Genomic DNA, 21,632 nt, shown 5'->3' with positions numbered 1-21,632 from the left:
GCCCCGCGGCCTCCGCGCCCTCCCTCACGCTGCTCCGCTCTGGCTCGGTCCCGGCCCCGCTTCCTCCCGGGGCTGGAAGGGTCTCCAGCCAGCTCCAGCCGGGCCCGGCGGAGGGCGATGCCGACCTCCCCACCCTTGCCTGCTCCCTCCAGCACGCACCAGCGCGCGGGTCCGGGAGGCTGTGCCCAGAGATGCCAGCCTCTACGAAAGTGCCAGCCACAGCCAGGGGCAGAACTGGGACTTTTTTTTTTTTTTTTGAGATGGAGTCTCCCTCTGTCGCCCAGGCTGGAGTGCAATGGCGCTATCTCGGCTCACCGCAACCTCCGCATCCTGGGTTCAAGCGATTCTCCTGCCTCAGCCTCCTGAGTAGCTGGGACGACAGGCGCGCGCCACCACGCCCGGCTAATGTTTGTATTTTTTGGTACAGACGGGGTTTCGCCATGTTGGCCAGGCTGATCTCGAACTCCTGGCTTCGTGATCCACCCGTCTGGGCCTCCCAAGGTGCTGGGATGACAGGCGTGAGCCACCGCATCCGGCCAGAACTGGGACTTTTGACATCAAATCCCTTCGGCGCCTCCACGCCGCCTTCCATAGGAAGGAGCTTTTTAATTTGCCAAAGTACTTCAGCAGTCACATTCCATTTGGCCCTCACAACACACTGTGAGGGAGGGAGGACAGTTATTACTGTTTATATTTTACAAGTGATAACGGAGAACCGCCAGAGAGGCTTGTCCGCCTGGCGGAATGGAGACTTAGAAGCTGGTGCCAGACTTCTTTCTGCCCCGGAGCACTCCCTCCTGACAGACCTCTCACGGCCTTTTAAAAAACAAAACTGGCCAGGCCCAGTGGCTCATGCCTGTCTGTAATGCCAGCACTTTGGGAGGCCGAGGTGGGCGAATCATAAGGTCAGGAGATTGAGACCATCCTGGCTAACAGGGTGAAACCCCGTGTCTACTAAAAACACAAAAAATTAGCCGGGCGTGATGGCGGGTGCCTGTAGTCCCAGCTACTCGGGAGGCTGAGGCAGGAGAATGGCATGAACCCAGGAGGTGGAGCTTGCAGTGAGCCGAGATCGCGCCACTGCACTCCAGCCTGGGCGACAGAGCGAGACTCCATCAATAAATAAATAAATAAACAAATAAAAATAAATAAATAAATAAAATAAAAACAAAACCAAGCCCTGGGCCGTCTGAGGGAGAGAAGTGGCCCAGGCCCAGAGGCCTGGTGTTCTGGGGAAGACATGTTCCCCCAAGACTTCCTGTTGAAGATTGGCCTTTGCGGTACCACAGAGCCTGCCAGCTGTGGTCAGAGCCTTCCAGATGGCTGGGGGAAGGGTGCGGCACAGGGAAGGGAATAGAAACCAGACAGCTGGCACCAAAACGACCTGATTCCTTCAAGGGGTCTTAGTTCTGACTCATCTGCTGGACAGACAGACCTTTGTCCACAGTGAAACCACTGGCCCTGTTTCTTTTGTCTCCCTCTTCAGAGAGAGTTTGCCTCTTTTTTTTTTTTTTTTTTTTTTTTGAGACGGAGTCTTGCTCTGTCCCCCAGGCTGGAGTGCAGTGGCCGGATCTCCGCTCACTGCAAGCTCTGCCTCCTGGGTTTACGCCATTCTCCTGCCTCAGCCTCCCGAGTAGCTGGGACTACAGGCGCCCGCCACCATGCCCAGCTAGTTTTTTTGTATTTTTTAGTAGAGACGGGGTTTCACTGTGTTAGCCAGGATGGTTTCGATCTCCTGACCTCATGATCCGCCCATCTCGGCCTCCCAAAGTGCCGCGATTACAGGCTTGAGCCACCGCCCTGGAAGAGTTTGCCCCTTGAAGGAGCTTGGTGTACAGGTGTGATGGTCCCATAAAGGCACTTAGGAAAACTAGGCTTTGGCCGGGCGCGGTGGCTCACTCCTGTAATCCCAGCACTTTGGGAGGCCGAGACGGGTGGATCACGAGGTCAGGAGTTCAAGACCAGCCCGGCCAACTTGGGGAAATCCCATCTCTACTAAAAATACAAAAAAATTAGCTGGGTGTGGCAGTGGGCGCCTGTAAACCCAGCCACTCAGAAGGCTGCGGCAGGAGAGAATTGTTTGAACCCTGGAGGCAGAGGTTGCAGTGAGCTGAGATCCTGCCACTGCACTCCAGTCTGGGTGGCAGAGCGAGGCTCCGTCTCAAAAAAAAAAAAGAAAAAAGAAAAGAAAAAAGAAAACTAGGCCTGATAGGAGAGAAAATAGGAGGGCCAGGTGCAGTGGCTCATGCCTGTAACTCAGCACTTTGGGAGGCCAAAGTGGGCAGATCACCTGAGATCAGGAGTTTGAGACCAGCCTGACCAACATGGAGAAACCCCGTCTCTACTAAAATATACAAATTAACCAGGTGTGGTGGCGGGCACCTATAATCCCAGCTACTTGGGAAGCTGATGCAGGAGAATCACTTGAACCCAGGAGGCAGAGGTTGCAGTGAGCCAAGATCGCATGCCAATGCACTCCAATCTGGGCAACAAAGTGAGATTCCATCTCAAAAAAAAAAAAAAAAAAAAGAGAAAGAGTAAACAGAAATGTCTCAGCCATGATCTGATTTCATCTGTCTCCTCTTTCTTGAAGGGCAGCTGGAACCTCTCATGTGCTTGGTCATATGACCTTGGGCAGTAATAACTTACAACTAACATGTGTGGAGCATGAACAGGAGCTAGTCACCTGTTAAGCATTTTGCATACCCTGTTTTGTGTAATCGTCGCCACCCTTTTAAGAAAATTTTTTGTTTTTTGTTTTTTTTTTTTTTTGAGACCGAGTCTGGCTCTGTGGCCCAGGCTGGAGTGCAGTGGCGCGATCTCAGCTCACTGCAAGCTCCGCCTCCCGGGTTCACGCCATTCTCCTGCCTCAGCCTCCCGAGTAGCTGGGACTACAGGCGCCTGCCACCACGCCCGGCTAATTTTTTGTATTTTTAGTAGAGACAGGGTTTCACCTTGTTAGCCAGGATGGTCTTGATCTCCTGACCTCATGATCCGCCCGTCTCGGCCTCCCAAAGTGCTGGGATTACAGGCTTGAGCCATCGCGCCCGGCCGATTTTTTGTTTTTTTTAAGACAGAGTGTCTCACTCTGTTGCCCAGGCTAGAGGGCGGTAGTATGATCTCAGCTCCCTACAGCCTCGACCTTCCAGGCTCAGGTGAACTTCCCACCTCAGCCTCCTGAGTAGCTGCGACTACAGGTACATACCACCACATCCAGCTAATTTTTTGTATTTTTGTAGCGGCAGGGTTTTGCCATGTTTCCCAGGCTGGTCTTGAACACCTGGGCTCAAGCAATCTGCCCATCTCGGCCTCCCAAAGTGCTAGGATACAGGGAGCCACAGTGTCTGGCCAATTTTTTTATTATTTTTTTGACACAGGGTCTCACTCTGTCACCCAGGCTGCAGCGCAGTGATTTGATCACAGCTGACTGCAGCCTTGACCTCCCCAGGCTCAGGTGATCCTTCCACCTTAGCCTCCCAAGTAGCTGGGACTACAGGCAGTGTCACCATGCCGAGCTAATTTTTTTTTTTTTTTTTTTTAAGATGAAGTTTCACTCTTGTTGCCCAGGCTGGAGTGCAAAGGCGCCATCTTGGCTCACCACTACCTCCGCCTCCCGGGTTCAAGCAATTCTCCTGCCTCAGCCTCCTGAGTAGCTGAGATTACAGGCATGCTCCACCATGCCCAGCTAATTTTTTTGCATTTTTTTAGTAGAGATGGGTTTTCTCCATGTTGGTCCGGCTGGTCTCGAACTTCCGACCTCAGGTGATCTGCCTGCCTTGGCCTCCCAAAGTGATGGGATTACAGGCGTGAGCCATCATGCCCACCTTAAGAAGATATTTTTATGCCCAGTTTAGGATAAGGAAGGTAACTGACTACCTTAGGTAACTTGCTCAAGGTCATGTAAGAAGCTAAGAAGCAATAGAGCCAGGATTCACATCCAAGCCTGTCTGATTCTAAAACCAGCATTCTCGGCTGGGCGCGATGGCTCATGTCTGTAATCCTAGCACTTTGAGAGGCTGAGGTGGGCAGATCACCTGAGGTTGGGAGTTCGAGACCAGCCTGGACAACATGGTGAAACCCCATCTCTACAAAAATATAATTAGCCGGGCATGACAGCAAATGCTTGTAATCCCAGCTACTTGGGAGTCTGAGTCAGGAGAGCTGCTTGAACCTGGGAGGCGGAGGTTGCAGTGAGCCGAGACTGCACCATTGCACTCCAGCTGAGCAACAGAGCAGAGTGCAGTGGCATGATCTCAGCTCACTGCAACCTCCACCCCCCAGGTTCAAGTGATTCTCTTGCCACAGCCTCCCAAGCAGCTGGGATTACAGGTGCCTGCCACCACGCCCAGCTAAGTTTTTTTTTTTTTTTTTTTTGAGACGGAGTCTCGCTCTGTCGCCCAGGCTGGAGTGCAGTGGCGCGATCTCGGCTCACTGCAAGCTCCGCCTCCCGGGTTCACGCCATTCTCCTGCCTCAGCCTCCCGAGTAGCTGGGACTACAGGCGCCCACAACCGCGCCCGGCTAATTTTTTGTATTTTTAGTAGAGACGGGGTTTCACCGTGGTCTCGATCTCCTGACCTTGTGATCCGCCCGCCTCGGCCTCCCAAAGTGCTGGGATTACAGGCGTGAGCCACCGCGCCCGGCCCCAGCTAAATTTTATATTTTTAGTAGAGCTGGGATTGCAGTCGTGAGCCACAGTGCCCAGCCCCAACTTTGATATAAATACCTGAAATCAGAGGATATGTTTTGATGGTCAGGAGGTGGTGCTTGCTTCTTAGTACCAATAGAGCTGGCTGGGTCCACCTGTTCTTTGCGCTGGTCTCAGTTTACCTAGATTTAGCAGGCACTACTTTTACCGTCTGCAAGTCTGTGTGTGCCCTGCCCTCTAGCGGTACTGGGGTTACACTGCAGCAGTGACCTTGCGTGTACCTGATTTTACCTCTTGAAATTCTCCTTTCCTCCCTAGAATAGAGATATCCTTGCAATATTGGGAACTGGTGCACTGAGATTCCTGGGGCATCAAATTGTGGCCCGATCTGAGCCCTAGGGCAGTAGTTTTCAAACTTTAGAGCGTAATTCTTTTTTTTTTTTTTTGAGACGGAGCCTCACTCTGTTGCCCAGGCTGGAGTGCGATTGCACTATCTTGGCTCACTGCAAGCTCCGCCTCCCAGGTTCGAGCAATTCTCCTGCCTCAGCCTCCCAAGTGCCTGGGATTACAGGCGCTTGGCTAACTTTTGTATTTTTAGTGGAGACGGGGTTTCACGTGTTGACCAGGCTGGTCTTGAATTCCTGACCTCAGATGATCCACCTGCCTCAGCCTCCCAAAGTGCTGGAATTACAGGCGTGAGCCACCGTGCCCGGCCCTTTAGGGCATAATTCTAATTCAGTAGTCTGGAGTGAGACCCAGGCATCTAAATTTTTAACAAGTACCCCAGGCAATTCTGATGCAGCGAACTTCAGGCTACATCTTCAGAAGTCAAGTCTGTAACAGCTTTCTTCTCTTCCGAATTTCCCTCTCACTGCCCCGGGTAAGCGTTTTCCCTGGATCCCAACGCAAGCACCTTTGGGCTTTGGGGAATCTCAGACCAAATTAGCCACTCCCCTTGGCCAACCTCAGTATTGGGTTTCCAGGAGGTCATGTCTTGGATAGTCAGGGACAGAGGCTGCAGCTGCCCGAGCAGTCAGCCCATGTTGAGTGTGGCCAGTTCTTGCTAATCTGGCAGGGAGAAAAGTAAAGGAAGCTCCACCATTTAGTGCACCAACTGCGGACCAGTGTGGCAGGTACTATGCTAGGTGTTTTCTAATTAAATTTGTTTTTCGTCTTTTTTCTTTTTTTTGAGATGGAGTCACATTCTGTCACCTAGGCTGGAGTGCAGTGGCGCTATCTTGGCTCACTGCAACCTCTGCATCGGCCTCCTGAGTAGCTGGGACCACAGATGTGCACCACCACACCTGGCTAATTTTTTGTATTTTGGGTAGAGCTAGGGTTTCACCATGTTGCCCAGGCTGGTCTCAAACTCCTGAGCTCAAGCAGTCTGCCTGCCTCAGCCTCCCAAAGTGCTATGATTATAGATGTGAGCCACCTCGCTAGGCCATTTTTTATTTTTTATTTATTTTTTTAAGAGACAGGGTCTTGCCATGTTGCCCAGGCTGGTCTTGAACTCCTGGGCTCAAAGTGATCCACCTGCTTCGGCCTCCCAAAGTGCTGGGATTACAGGTATGAGCCACCGCACCTGGCCAAATTTTGAATTTTTAAAAAATTTTTAATTGGTGAAATCCCTACAACAAACCTTGAATTCCTTATTCACCGTATGTTGTAGATGAGGGAAAATTATCTGTAACAATTTCACAGCTAGTAAGAGCTGGAATTTGAATCTAAGTGTGTCTAACTCAGTAGTTCTCAGCTGGAGGAGATTTTGGCCCCTAGGAGACATTTGGTAACGTCTGGAGATACTTTGGGCTGTCAAAACTGGGAGCTGGGGATGGGTGATGTTGCCACTGACATCTAGGACAGAGGCCAGGGACCACGTAAATGTCCTACTGTGCACCCAGTAGCCCTCCCACAAGAAATTATTCTACTTCAAATGCCAGTGGGTGCTGAGGTGGAGAAACCCTGGACTCAAAGCCTGTGCTTCTGGCCTTGGGGGTGGGGTCAGTGTTCAGAACAAAATGGAAAAGGGTCACCCCAAGGGCCGTGAGCGGGAAAGGGATGGGATTTCTATGCTGGGGATAATGGAGAATAAGGGCCGCTGGTGAGGCTTCGTTTTCTTCCACGTTTGGCCAGGGCCCTGCTCAATTTCTCCCTGCCTTGCCAAGTCAGTCCTTAGGACTTCACACTAAGCTTGTCCTGGAGTGACCCTGACTCCCAACGCAGGATCGGGGCAAAATATTTACCTGGGTATTCCTGCAGCACTTCCCAGCCAAAGATGCTGGCTTTTGGGGCCAACATGTCCCACCTGCAGCCCTTGAGCAATTAGGACCCTTGCTGTGGGGGGTGGCCATGTGGGCAGGGCACTGCTGAAAGCCAAAAATGGAGTGGCCCAGGGACCAGGTGGCAGCTGAGAACAGTTAGAAGTGGAGTGAATGTGGCAGGGCACAGTGGCTTACACCTGTAATCCCAGCACTTTGGGAGGCTAAGGCAGGTGGATCACCTGAGGTCAGGAGTTCGACACCAGCCTGGCCAACATGGTGAAACCCTATCTCTACTAAAAATACAAAAATTAGCCGGGAGTGGTGGTGTGTGCCTGTAGTCCCAGCTACTCGGGAGGCTGAAGGAGGAGAATCGCTTGAACCCGGGAGGTGGAGGTTGCAGTGAGCCGAGATAGCGTCACTGCACTCCAGCCTGGGCAACAGAACGAGACTGTCTCAAAAATAATAATAATAATAATAATAATAATAATAAAATAGGCCGGGCGCGGTGGCTCACGCCTGTAATCCCAGCACTTTGGAAGGCCAAGGTGGGTGGATCACGAGATCAGGAGATCGAGACCATCCTGGCTAACACGGTGAAACCCCGTCTCTACTAAAAATACAAAAAAATTAGCCGGGCGTGGTGGCGGGCACCGGTAGTCCCAGCTACTTGGGGCCGGGTGTGGTGGCGGGCACCTGTAGTCCCAGCTACTTGGGAGACTGAGGCAGGAGAATGGCGTGAACCCAGGAGGTGGAGCTTGCAGTGAGCCGAAATTGCGCCACTGCACTCCAGCCTGGGCGACAGAGCGAGACTCCGTCTCTAAATAAATAAATAAATAAAATAAGTGGAGTAAATGGGCAAAACCAGGAAGATCCTATCAGCCCACGGAGGAATAGGGCAACTTGAGTAGGAAGTAGGGGGCGGCTGGCCTGGGAAACAGCGTTCTGAACTGCAAGTTTGCTTCCCATAGCCATTCCTCCTCCCCAGGCTTGGTCCTCGGGTTCACTATACCCTCCCCGGTGCCAGCCACCATTCTGGACCTCCCCAATACTGGCCTCCCCCTAGACCAGGGAGGATCTAGACCAGAGAGTCTGAATTGACTATGCTAACAGGAAATACCTCTTTCCAAGCCCAGAGCCTCTGAAGAACTAAGGAGTAGAGCGGGGTTCGGGTTGGGGTTGGGGGTAGACAGTCTTGGAGTGATAGGGGAAAAGAAAGATCATACAATCACATCCCCCATGTTCTTTCCTTCACCACCCATGGGGGTGGATAGGGGGATGGAGGAGGGTAAGCAAGGAGGAGGATGTGGTAACAGCTGATTCGTCCCCTGAGGTCACACTTTCCAACAATCAGCTGTTACTGGGGCGCAAGGCAGGAAGTTTCCTTAAAGGCGCAATGTCCTGAACGCAGGCTCAGAATTCTGGAGCTCCAAGGAACTTGATCAATTACCTGATGGAGAGCGTATTTAACAGAGGGAAGGATCTCACCCTCCAGGCTCGTCTATCCTGCTCAGTTACTCTCAGCCCTTATTTGGAGCTGAAGGAAAAGGCATGGATTTCAGTCTACATGTTCCTCTTTCTGGGGCTTGCGCGGAGTGATAAGGTGGGGTAGGCTTGCCCCTTTAAAAAAGCCGACCAACAGCTTTTGCCAAGTCATTGGGTTCATTTCAGTTTTTGCCCATCCCCCGCTCATCGAGACTCTGATTGGCCCCTGGGGAAGGAGCAGTCTGCTCATTGGTCTCCACCTTCGAAATCTCTTCCCTAAGTAGGCCTGAGTCAGTGAAGAGCTTTGGAGGGCGGGACTGAATGGGGGTTAATCAGAGGATGCGATTGCTGACCATTTGCACTTTGGCATGGCCCATCCCCTAATTTCTGACCAGAAGCCCTCCCTGTACCCGAAGGTGAGGACTGTGCTATGAATCTATTGTTAGAAAGCTACCTCTTGGGAGGCTCTGGGGGCTCTTCTGGGACTGGGAAGAGACATCCCAGAAAAAAGCCTCCTCTGGTTAGGAAGGGCCCCCAGGAGGAGTGGGCTGGGTCTCTCCAGTGAAAGCTGGGCTGGGCGAGGTGAGCATCCTCCCTCCTCCAAAAGGCCTCGATAGCTCTCCAGCGGCAGCCTCTGCTACCCTGGGGACTGACGCTCTGTCCACTCCTGCTCCTTGGTCCGCGCCACCTTTCCTTAAAGAGCTATAGCGTCCCGCCGAGGCCGGCCAGTCAGTTTGGGAGATGTCTAAAAGAAGCACTCACGGCTCCAACAAGGAGGGGCTGTCGCCCTTTAAGGACTTCCCTGGGCCGGATTCCGAGCTCAGTTTAAAAATGCCAACTCACAGAGCGCACTGGGTTCTGGGAAGGAGGGTGTCGGGCTGAGAACTACACGGACCAGCATGCATTGCAAACGCAGACGCCGTGACTTTCGCCTGCTCTTTAGGACTCTCGTTTGACGTAGCGCTTTTCTAAGCGGGTCGCTGACGCTAAGGGCTGGGCCACGCCTTTCCGTCTATTGGCCGGCTCGTGAGTGGGTGGGCGGGGCTTGGTGCAATTCCGCCCGGCAAAAGGGTGGCCTCCTTGCCAATCAGAGCCAGGGCGCCTGGAGAGGCGGGACCAGGGCGAGGCCCCGGCGCCCCCGGGTGGGCGTGGCCACGTTGCCCAGCAGTGGGCGGTGATTGGCCCCGGGCGGTGCATTCGCAGCTCGTGCGTCACGACGCCGCCAGCTGATCGGAGCCTGGAGCCGGTGTGTGCTGGGCGCCGTGAAGAGACAGCGCCGCCGGCCGTGGGGAGAGGACGCGGTGATTTGCTCCCCTCTGCGCAGCAACCCCCACACCCAGCACCAGGTGGGTGTGAGCTGGCCATCCGGTCACGCAGCGGGGAACCGCGGTAACGGGATGGAGGGTGAAAGTGGGGTCCGGGCGGCCACACCCTGCCCTTCCGGGGAGGAGAGAGGGGGCGGCGGGGGCAGGGGCGCTTCGGGAAGAGGGGCCTGGACTGGCCGGGTTAGTGTGTCAGGAGCTCTGAGGAAAGAGTCCGGGACGGGAGTCGTGGCGGAAGGGCTGGCGGAGTGGCGGGGTTGGGGGAGCCGAGGGGCCGGAGGGCCGGGGGCGGCTCACCCGGCGGCCCGCGGTCTGAGGATACAGGGGCCGGCCATCTAGCCTGGGGAGGTTCTGGACCCCCCGAGCGGGCGGCGGGGAGGTGCTTTGCCTCTGTCGGCGTTCACTGGGTCAGAGCCAGTTCAGCGCCAGTTTAGCTCCCTGGCAGGGAAGGGGTCGCTGGGCGGGCCGGCCCCTCCTCTCGTTCCCTCCAGGGGATGTTATGTAAGGGGGGAGGGGAGAGGAGTAGGGGGCGGCGGTGCCGGGGCCTTATGCAACCCAAAGGTTAGGGTTTCACCGCGGTTGGGCGGGGGAAAGAGGGCAAGAGGAGGGCCTGGAAACTCTAACCCCCCCTCCCCAGACTAACTGGCCGTCTTGGGCCGAGAGAAGGTCACCTCTGCACCTCCCCCCAGCCTGTCCGGTTGTGAGGCCCCTAGCCCAGGCCTGGCCCTGACTGCCTGGGAAGCCGGCTGGCTGGGTGGGGCGCCTGGGTTAGTCATCACTGGGCTCCCTCTCTCCCCACCTCCCGGCCAACTCTTGGCCCCTCCCCATGGCCTCCGGCGAGGCTGTCGCCCCCACCTCCCTCCGGCCCTGGTTCCAGCCTCCAACTCCTTTGGCCTGTCATCCTGGCTGTCAGACTGGGCTAGGAGCTGTCAGAGTGCCAGAGAGTTGATGGAGCAGCTGGTCAGAGGGTCAGTGCCCTGGGCCCACCCCGCCCTGCAGCCAAGGGCACCTGCTTGGCATAGACTCTCAGCAGCTGCTGACTCCTCTGAGTTGAACAGAGCTATCTCAGACAGAGGAAGGTCGGACGGAGTTGGACTGGTCACCCAGGGGAAGGAAGATACACAAAGTTCATGCCTCCCAAGAGGGTTTCGGAATTTGAACCGCACCCCGTATCCGCCAATCTTTCTTACCCTCTGAGTATAGAAATTCCAAGGCAAGACCGCCTTGGCCCCTCAGCCTGGCGTGGGCCATGCCCTTGGACTGAGTGTCAGCAGAGACCCGCCCTCCCCAGCTCACATCCCCCGAGCCTGCCACGCCCCCAGCCCCCTCCCTGGGCCATGCTGCAGGGCCCGGCTTTTCCTGCTGATTCATGCGTTGGAACTGTGGGGGCGGGGCTTGGAACTTGGAACAAAGTTCAGACATGGAGGGGCCGGCAGACAGCCTGGAATTCATACCAGATGTACCCGGAATGCGCAAGCGGAATGCCTGGCATCCGAGAGTCCTGGGGAAGCTGCCCAGCCACCCTGCTCATACCTCCCTCCCCTCCAGCCTGTGGTCCCCTGCCCGCCCCTCACAGCCCCAGCCACCCTGCCCACACCTCCCTCCTCTCCAGCCTGTGGTCCCCTGTCCGCCCCTCACAGCCCCGGGGCCTCTGCTGACCTTCTTTCAAACGCTAGGCCTCCTCCCTTCCTCACTCTTCCCCAATCCAGGCCCCCAGAACTCTCCTTCCAGCTGAACTCCCTGGGAACAAGTCATTTGGGCTGATGACTGAACTCATATTTCTGGACCTGAGGTACCACACTTCTAGTACCTGCGTGCTGGTGGGGTGTGTCCAGGGTCTCGGGCTCTGCCCTGTCTGAATGCTGAGGAGGCTGGGCCCCCGGGGGCTGCTAGGGCAGGGGTGGCTGAGAGCAGGACTGGATTTCTCTAGACTCCAGTTCTGGAAAGAAGAGTAAGGGAAGTCTGTTTACAGCTGCCTCTTGCTGCTCACTGAGGCTAACAGCTTCTGCAGGCCCACATCAGAGCTGCAACCCTTCATTAGAATCTCAGAGGTCTACCGGGGCAGGACCCTGATGGCCAGTGAGTGGGTCAGCGTGGCAGCAACATGCCCTGCTCAGATCTTTCCCATTTTCCCTCCCTTTCCCCTAGGAGCCTGTTCCTCTCACACCCTCACCTGGCTGAGCCGCAGTAGTTCTTCAGTGGCAAGCTTTATGTCCTGACCCAGCTAAAGCTGCCAGTTGAAGAACTGTTGCCCTCTGCCCCTGGCTTCGAGGAGGAGGAGGAGCTGCTTTCCCCATCATCTGGAAGGTGACAGAAGTGGGCTGGGAAGGTCCGAACAGCAGGGTTGATGATACGTTTTGGGAAAGCTGGAGAGCCTTTGCCCAGATTGGCCCAGCAAGGAGCGGTTTTAGATTAGAGACACTGGCTGAATTGAGGAGTAGAAGGCTCAAACAAGCCCAGGTTAGTTGGTCTTTGTGTGACAGTGGGAAGAAGTGGAGAGAACACTCTGTCTCCCCAACTTCCTTCTTGACCCTCCTTCCGTGTCTCTCATTCTTCCCCACTGGCCTTTCCAGATGAGGTCCGAAAGTAAGTTCACTCTTCCAGGAAAAGTGACACTGAACCCGGTGTGAGGATCATCCCTCTGCTCTTATTTTTCCCTGCATTTCCTTAGGCTGGCCCAGACTCTCGATTCCTGGCCGCTTACCTGTGTCTGAGACCCTTAGGCCTCCTGTCTCAGTTTCTCCACCTGTGAGATGGGCAGCCAGACAGATGAGTGTACGTGAGGGAGTCAGAAGCCCACCTGGGCTCTCGCGCCGCTGTGGGTGGGAACACACACTTTTCACATAAGCTGTTGTCCCTCCCCCATCCCTGACACCATCACCCAGGAGCTGGGCGGGGTAATGGGAAGCTGGAGGAGGGGGTTAGAGTTAGACCAATGCAAGGAGCTAGGAGGAGCTCGCCTCTCCACGATGTCCCCCCATGCAAGGGTGGCCCAAGGCTTCCCCTGATATCCAAAGCAGGACAGCAGCCCCTTGGTGGGATTCTAACTGCCGCTGCCCTGTTTCTTTCCTCACTTTGCTTTCCAAGGTGGTGTGTGATCCCCAGCTCAGGCCTGTGCAGACAGGAAATTCTCCCCTGCAGCAAGCAGGGGAGGTGGGTTGTGGGATGTGACCTCCTTCTGGATATCAGGCAGTGTAAACCTGCCCCCTCCAGCCCTGATCCATTCTCACCCAGCGGCTACAGGAAGCTGTCTGTTCGATTTGGTGGGAGGAGATGTGCAGGGAGCTGTATCTTATCCTCCGCTTGTGAAAAACTCAAGGATGTGGAGAAGAGTAGACTGTGGAACCCTGCCCTTCTGCAGCCAAGCTGAGTGGGACAGTGGTAGAGAGGAGGGGATAGACGCATAGGCTGCAACAAAGGTCACTCTGTTCCTGGACACTGCCTCCGTCCTTTCTTCTTGCTTCACTGGCCACAGCGTCTCCCTCCAGCCCTCGCATGTGCCTCTGCCATCTTCACCCATCATGGAGCAGAGGTGAGGAAAGGGAGCCTGGAAATGCGGACACCAGTGAAGGACCAGGCCTGGAGAGCACAGGGTCCTACCTGGGCATCCAACAGAGGAGCCCATAAAGGCCAGGAGCACCCCAAAAGGAGGGAGGACAGCCAGCCTCCATCGACGGCAAGCCTCCAGCCCTCTCCTCCTTTGATCGCCATTTCTCTCCAGGCTTTCTGCCTCCAAGATGTGGCACCATAGTGCAGTGCCCTGTGGCTTCACCGCCCTACTTCCACCTCCGCCCAGCCTGTAATGTTTATGTAAGCAGCCTCAAGGACCAAGAGCCATCTGCGAAAGGACATACACAGGAAATTCATAAAAGAAATCGGAATGGATAAAACCATGAAAAAAATGTATGCTTCATTAGTAATTAAAGAAAGGCAAATAGAGCTGAAAGCATTTTTCCCTTAGCAAACCATAACAGAAAAAAATAAGACCCAATATTGGCAAAGAGACTATTGAAATGACATTGCCATATATTGCGCGTGGGAGTATACATCGTATACATCGGTGCAGGCTTCCTGGATGGCGGTTGGGTAATATGTGTCATGTAGCCTAAAAGCTCCACGTCCTTTGACCTATGAATTCTATCTTTGGGAATTTATCCTAAGAAAATAATTAAGGATTTAGTTAGTGATAAGATGTTCATCCTAGGTTTGCAATGGAGAAAAATGGGAAGCAATGGTTTGGTTGGGAATTCATTCCTTTTCTGCTGTAATGAAAGTTTGCAGTAGGGGATTTTGCTTAGGGAAATTATTGTATCTCCATCCAGATGGTGGGGTACTGCACAGACATTAAAAGTCATGTAAAAGAACATCTGACTGAAAGAAAAATACTCCTTGAATATTAAAAGGTTGTAAAAATAGTGCATGTTATGTGATCTCAATTTTGTCTTTTAAAGTATGGGTGTATACTTGTATACGTAGAGCAGATAAAAAAGACGAAAGGCATGCTAAAAAATGTTCAGTGGTTATCTTTGGATGGTGGAACAAAGTCACTGAAATTTTCATCTTTAGTTTTTCTGTAATTGCCAAATTTTCTACATTAATTGTGTATTGCTTTCCTATAATAAATATAATTTAAGAGATTGGTGTTATTATTTAAACCTTTGGAGAAGTGGGGGTAGAAGAATGAAGGGAAGACCTCAGCTTTTTGGTGAGAAGGTTTGGTTGGGATGCCTCTTCGTCTATGAACTTAATTCTTTGAAGTAGCTGGAATCCTTCCTCTCAGGCTGCAGGAAACAGCTCTGAATTGCTGGCTGACTGCTAGCTGAAGAGGTGTGGAGTGGAGTAAGGTGGAAGGAAAGCAGTACAAACCTGGGGCTCTTCAGGTGGTGAGGGGCTGGGGGAGACTTTTCCTCTTAAGGCTGGAGGGTTCTAGAATCTTAACAGCCCTGCTACTGAGAGCAGGACAGATCTGTTTTTCTCTTCTGACTCTGTCCCAGCCTTGAAGGGACCCTGTGTTACCTTTCCTTGTCCTTGGATTGTTAGATACCCTACCTACCCAACAGGTACCAGGCCTTTGGGGAAGGGGGGTGCTTTTCAAGACCGGCGGCCAGCGATTCCCTTTTGCCTCGTCTTCCTAATGAGGCTCCTCTGTAGGGCCAAAAACAATGCTAGGGGTCAGGGCGGGGCCCAGTGCGTCGCTTCTCCAACATGGGGGCTCCTGGGGGTTGTGGAAGCGGGGAGCAGAACTGCTGGAATTACAGGTTTTCTGGGATATGTTAAAGGCCTGGAAACCTCAGGAGGCAGAAGGGGTGGCTCCAAGAAAGTGGGGCGCCCCCTCCCCACCACGGATGCTGGGAGGGAAGTGGGGGCGGCGGCGAGACTCGGGCAGGCACGTGTGGGCTGTGCTGGCCTCTGCCTTCCAGGGTGTGGCGGTGACGCTCAGTAGGTGAAAGGCTCTGGAGCTGGAAGAGGAGGTCGAGGTTCGCGGGCGGGGCCCGGGAGTGTCAGGTGAGGTTAGACTGGAGACCCAGGTCTACAACTCCAACGCTTCAGGATGCCTGGAGCTGGGGAGGAACCCTATTGGTGAACATCCTGGAGGCCCCCCGAGCTCCAGGGTCCGGAGCTCCCCTGGCTGGGGCGGGACGCGATCGGTGGCCAAGGCTCCGGGGGTGGTGGCCCCGCGGCTGCTCCAATCACCGCGCAGCCGAGGGATGGGGCGTGGACGAGCAGGGAAAAGTTCCTGCGGATTTCGAAGGCGGGGCGGGGAGGGGAGCCGGGGGCCCAGCCCTGCAGGAAAGCGGGTTCCAGTCCTGGCCGAGAGTGCGGGCACCAAGCGGACAGACTTGGACCCCCCGCCCCCCCAACCGCTGCCCGGTCATGGCGCCCCCGGGGCTCCTGGTGGCCGGCGCCTCCTTCCTTGCGTTCCGAGGGCTGCACTGGGGGCTGCGGCGGCTGCCCACGCCGGAATTGGCCGCTCGGGACCGCTGGCAGTGGCGGAACCTCTGCGTCTCCCTGGCGCACAGCCTGCTCTCGGGGGCCGGGGCACTGCTCGGGTGCGGGCTTGGGGATTCAAGGCGCACCGGGCGAGGGCGAGGGGTGGGAGGCTGAGGCCGGGAGACCCGGCGGGCGTCTCCAGAGTTGAGACTGGGGTGGGGGCGCCCACAGAGAGAGCGGGGTCAGGGCCTGGAGAGGCTAACCATGCCCCTCCCTTCCCCCTCCATACCCCAGCCTGTCACTGCACCCTCAGATGGCCACCGACCCCATCCATGGCCACCCGAGCTGGGCCCTGGTGCTGGTGGCCGTGTCTGTGGGTAAGTCTGCAGGGAAGGCTGGGCTGGTGGGGCGACGGGGGGTGCGGGGGACAGCTTCTGCTGTCCTTCGAGGTCCATTCCCCTCCCCCGTGGGGGTTAAACGTTCCTGAAGCTTTTACCAAGGGAAACCTAAGAACTGGGAGAGGGGCGGGGCGGGGAGGGGGGAGCTGGAAATCCTCTCTAAGCTGCCCAGGCTCTGAAGCAGCCTAACCTCTACCCCCATGCCCACAGGTTACTTCCTGGCAGACGGAGCTGACCTGCTGCGGAACCAGACCTTGGGCAAGACTTGGGATCTTCTCTGTCATCATTTGGTGGTGAGACTGAGGGGAGAAGCCAGACAGGAGGGAGGAGGGAACCCTGTCCAACCTGAGCTTCCCAGTCTCTCCTCTTTCTTCTTTTTTTTGAGACAGAGTCTCACTCTGTCACCCAATTTGGAGTCCAGTGGTTCAGCCTCGGCTCACTGCAGCCTTCGCCTCCGGGGTTCAAGCAATTCTCCTCCCTCAGCCTCCCATGTAGCTGGAATTACAGGCACCCACCACCACACCCAAGTAATTTTTATATTTTTACTAAAGATGGGGTTTCTCTATGTTGGCCAGGCTGGTCTCGAAATTCTGACCTCAGGTGATCCACCCACTTCGGCCTCCCAAAGTGACGGGGTTACAGGCATGAGCCACTGCCCCTGGCCCTCTCTTCATTTTTTTATCCTATCATTTCCCACAGAGTCTCTGCCCCCAGCTGGTGCTTGGCTCCCCAGTCTTAGGCTGAGTTAGGGGGAGGAGGTGGCTGCTGGCCACAGCTGGGGAGTCCAGACACCCACCATCCAAGGGCACCTACCATGTGAGCCTAAGGAGTTCGGGTCCCCCCACAGGTGTGCAGTTGATCACGGAAATGTGGAATATGGAGCTTTTCTGAAAAGGGGGTGCCCTAGTATAGGGTGCGGGTATGCGGTATGAAAGCCCTAGGCCAGGTGTAGTGGCTCACGCCTGTAATCCCAGAACTTTGGGAGGCCGAGGCAGGTGGATCACGACGTCAGGAGATCGAGACCATCCTGACTAATACAGTGAAACCCGGTCTCTACTAAAAATACAAAAATTAGCTGGGTGTGGTGGTGCACGCCTGTAGTCCCAGCTACTCGGGAAGCTGAGGCAGGAGAATCTCTTGAACCAGGGAAGCGGAGGTTGCAGTGAGCCAAGATCACACCACTGCACTCCAGCCTGGTGACAGAGTGAGACTCTGTCTCAAAAAAAAAAAAGAAAGAAAGAAAAGAAAGCCCAGGAATGGGAAGTTAAAGGGGTGTTAGGGGATGAGACAGCCCCTCCCTGGGCCAATCCTGGCTCCATCTATGGAAGGGTTGTTTCAAGGCTGCTCAGGGCCCCAGGATAAAGGTAAAAGCATAAAGGTCAGGTGTTTGGGGAGTCCCACAGAGTGCGTGGAAGCCTCTCTTAAGGCCTGGGTTATTGGGACATGATGGCTGGCAGGTTGTGGGGGGTCCTCTGACCTGTGACCCTGGCTCCCAGGTGGTGAGCTGCCTCAGCACCGCTGTTCTGTCTGGCCACTACGTGGGCTTCTCCATGGTGTCTCTGCTCCTGGAGTTGAACTCTGCCTGCTTGCACCTGCGGAAGCTGCTGTTGCTCTCTCGCCAGGCCCCATCCCTGGCCTTCAGCGTGACCAGCTGGGCCTCCTTGGCCACCCTGGCCCTCTTCCGCCTGGTCCCGCTGGGGTGGATGAGTCTGTGGCTATTCCGGCAGCGCCACCAGGTTCCTCTTGCTCTGGTCACCCTGGGTGGAATTGGGCTGGTCACTGTGGGCGTCATGAGCATCATATTGGGGATCCGCATTCTGGTCAATGATGTCCTGCGGTCTCGACCCCATCCACCCAGCCCCGGGCACGAGAAAACCAGGGGGACCAGGACACATCGTGACGATGGACCTGTCACCAGGGACAATTCCACTCTCAGCCTGAAAGACTAGAGAAAAGCCATGGGCCCCTCGCTGGGGGAGGTGGGGCCAGGACAAGGAGATGAGGGTCTTCCATGCACAGTCCCCCATCGGGGTGAGGGCCAGACTGGCTCATCAGCATCTCAGTTTCTCTTCCAGCTAACTCACATCCCTTCCCCTTGCTAGGATCTAAGAAGAATAGCTGATGTTGGATAGGTGGGAACCTGGGTTTCTGTTTACTGAAATCCGTCATCAGATGAGTGCCCTTTCCAGCAAATAAACTCAAGAAGTACAGCCAGATCTTCAGTAAAGGGTGGCAGGAGGCAAGCAGCTGGAAGAAACTGCCAGTGGAGACAGAAGCTCTTTGCTTTAACCCAGGGACATGTCGGGGAAGGTGAAGTCCCACTAGGATCAGAGAGATCTGGTATGGGGCGAATAGGGACAGAGAAAAGAGATCTCACCTATAACCAAATTCTGGCAGGGGGAGGAAGGTAGAGGAGGTGCTATCTGTCCCGGCAGAGATGGACGTGATAGTTGCCAAGAGACAGAACCTGGGCCACAGCAATTGCTGCTAATATTTCTGGTTCTCAAAGCCACACTCCTGTTTTTCTTTCTTTTTTTTTTTTTTTTTTTTTGAGACGGAGTCTCGCTCTGCCGCCCAGGCTGGAGTGCAGTGGCCGGATCTCAGCTCACTGCAAGCTCCGCCTCCCGGTTTCACGCCATTCTCCTGCCTCAGCCTCCCGAGTAGTTGGGACTACAGGCGCCCACCACCTCGCCCGGCTAGTTTTTTGTATTTTTAGTAGAGACGGGGTTTCACCGGGTTAGCCAGGATGGTCTCGATCCCCTGACTTCGTGATCCACCCGTCTCGGCCTCCCAAAGTGCTGGGATTACAGGCTTGAGCCACCGCGCCCGGCCTTTCTTTTTTATTTTTTTATGAGATAGCATCTCACTCTGTCACCCAGGCTTGAGTGTAGTGGCACGATTCCAGCTCACTGCAACCTCAGCCTCCTGGGTTCAAGTGATTCTCCTGCCTTAGCCTCCCAAGTAGCTGGGACTACAGGCATGCACCACCAAGACCAGCTAATTTTTGTATTTTTTGGTGGAGAGGTTTTACCATGTTGCCCAGGCTGGTCTTGAACTCCTGACCTCAAGTGATCCACCTGCCTCGGCCTCCCATAGTGCTGGGATTATAGATATGAGCCACTACGCCCGGCACACACTCCTGTTTTTCTGCTTAACCCTGGTCCTACTGTGTCCTTTTAATTTTTTTAAATTTTTTAATTTTTTTGGTGTCTTTTTACTTTTCGTTTTTTTTTCTTTTCTTTTTTTCTTTTCTTTTTTCTTTTTTTTTTTTTTTTTGAGACGGAGTCTCGCTCTGTCGCCCAGGCTGGAGTGCAGTGGCGCGATCTCGGCTCACTGCAAGCTCCGCCTCCCGGGTTCACGCCATTCTCCTGCCTCAGCCTCCCGAGTAGCTGGGACTACAGGCGCCCACAACCGCGCCCGGCTAATTTTTCGTATTTTTAGTAGAGACGGGGTTTCACCGTGGTCTCGATCTCCTGACCTTGTGATCCGCCCGCCTCGGCCTCCCAAAGTGCTGGGATTACAGGCGTGAGCCACCGCGCCCGGCCTTTTTTTTTTTTTTTTTGAGACAAGTTCTTGCTCTGTCGCCCAGGACGGCGTGTAGGACTTGATCTTGGCTCACTGGAATCTCTGCCTCCCAGGCTCAAGCAATACTCCTGCCTCCCAGCTTAGCCTCCCAAGTAGCTGGGACTACAGGTGCACGCCACTGCACCAGGCTAATTTTGGTGTTTTCTTATAGAGACCAGGTTTTGCCATGTTGCTCAGGCTGGTCTCAAACTTTTGCACTCAAGTGATCCACCCACCTCAGCCTCCCAAAGTGCTGGGATTACAGACGTGAGCCACCGTACCTGGCCTCTTTTGACTTTTCAAAGACAATTCGGATTATTAGAGGAATGAACACAGGGCTAGGTCTGTCTTCTTAGGATGGCACTGAAGTCCAGAATCACAGAAGGAACTCAAGCACCCACTTGGGTGCCCAGTACAGAGTTTTCCCAGGCCCAGGCTTTCGTGGAAGAATGAGTGCAGAGGCAGAACGTGTGAGAGAAGGCTGCAGGAGGATAAAGGAATAGCTGGCCTTCTGGCCGGGCGTGGTGGCTCACGCCTGTAATCCCAGCACTTTGGGAGGCCGAGATGGGAGGATCACCTGAGGTCAGGAGTTTAAGACCAGCCTGGTAAACATGGTGAAACCCTGTCTCTACTAAAAATACAAAAATTAGCCAGATACCTGTAATCCCAGCTACTCGGGAGGCTGAGGCAGGAAAATCGCTTGAACCCAGGAGGCAGAGGCTGCAGTGAGCCGAGATCGTGCCACTACACTCCAGCCTGGGCAACAGAGTGAGACTCCGTCTCAAAAGAAAAAAAAAAAAGGAAGAGCTGGACCTTTTCTGAGATTCATTCATAAGCTCTTCCTCCCTGTTGCTTCTGCTGTGTTTTTTTTTTTTTTTTTTTTTTTTTTGTGACACAGAGTCTCGCTCTGTCACCCAGGCTGGAGTGCAGTGGCCAGATCTCAGCTCACTGCAAGCTCCGCCTCCTGGGTTCACGCCATTCTCCTGCCTCAGCCTCCCGAGCAGCTGGAACTACAGGCGCCGCCACCATGCCCGGCTAGTTTTTTGTATTTTTTTTTAGTAGAGACGGGGTTTCACCGTGTTAGCCAGGATGGTCTCGATCTCCTGACCTCGTGATCCGCCCGTCTCGGCCTCCCAAAGTGCTGCTGCTGTGTTTTTTTTTCTGTTGAACAAGACCGCTTCCTTCCCAGAACATCCAGGTGATGGGAAGTGCCGAGCAGATTAAGGCTGTTCTACTAAACAATGAACTGAGAGAGGCAACCCTTAGCCATCCACAGAAAAGGTACATGAGCAAAAGCAAGAGACAGGAAGATTGTCTTCAAAAAAACCTTGCTAAGAAGCGGAAGTACAGAAAGACACAAAGAATGACAGAGACAGACATACATAGATTGAGCGACAGATAGAAAGACAGAAGGATTATTCGCATAGAGGTGACAGAGGCAAAAAGGGATGGAGGGCAAAAGAGACAGGCCTTAGCAGAAATATGGAGAAAGGCTGTCATAGATCCTGAGACACACCAACGTCACAGAACTGATAAAATGGTTATAAACAAAAAGGACCAGAAAAATAGAAATAAAGGCCAACAAGAAGAGACCCCAAGGCTGAAAGGCACCCAGAGTCTAGACAGTGAACTAGAGTGAGTCAGCCCGGCACGGTGGCTCACGCCTGTAATCCCAACACTTTGGGAGGCCGAGGCGGGCGGATCACGAGGTCAGGAGATCCAGACCATCCTGACTAACACGGTGAAACCCCGTCTCTACTGAAAATGCAAAACATTAGCTGGGCGTGCTGGCAGGTGCCTGTAGTCCCAGCTACTCAGGAGGCTGAGGCAGAAGAAAGGCGTGAACCCGGGAAGCAGAGCTTGCAGTGAGCTAAGGCCACTGCACTCCAGCCTGGGCGACAGAGCCAGACTCTGTGTCAGAAAAAAAAAAAAAAAAAAAAAAAAGGGCCAGGCGCAGTGGCTCATGCCTGTAATCCCAGCACTTTGGGAGGCCGAGACCGGCGGATCACGAGGTCAGGAGATCGA

General features: G+C 54.4%; 1 protein-coding gene and 1 long non-coding RNA gene across 2 annotated transcripts; both read left to right on the top strand.

Moving 5' to 3' along the window:
• Positions 1 to 8,671: 8,671 nt before the first annotated feature.
• Positions 8,672 to 14,349, top strand: LOC144335231 (uncharacterized). Its single transcript, XR_013405893.1, has 5 exons — positions 8,672 to 8,808; positions 9,596 to 9,738; positions 11,424 to 11,506; positions 11,863 to 12,021; positions 12,386 to 14,349. It is a non-coding gene; the product is annotated as an uncharacterized LOC144335231 (long non-coding RNA).
• A 1,239-nt stretch (positions 14,350 to 15,588) lies between these two features.
• TLCD2 (TLC domain containing 2) lies at positions 15,589 to 17,992 on the top strand. Its single transcript, NM_001194730.2, is given in 4 exon segments — positions 15,589 to 15,764; positions 15,940 to 16,022; positions 16,254 to 16,336; positions 17,540 to 17,992. Coding segments are annotated over 4 exon segments (795 nt in total).
• Positions 17,993 to 21,632: the final 3,640 nt, after the last annotated feature.

Source organism: Macaca mulatta, chromosome 16 (assembly GCF_049350105.2).
Source record: "Macaca mulatta isolate MMU2019108-1 chromosome 16, T2T-MMU8v2.0, whole genome shotgun sequence".
Classification (NCBI taxonomy): domain Eukaryota; kingdom Metazoa; phylum Chordata; class Mammalia; order Primates; family Cercopithecidae; genus Macaca; species Macaca mulatta.
Note: the sequence above shows the minus strand (reverse complement) of the source record. Positions and strands in the feature narration are given on the sequence as shown.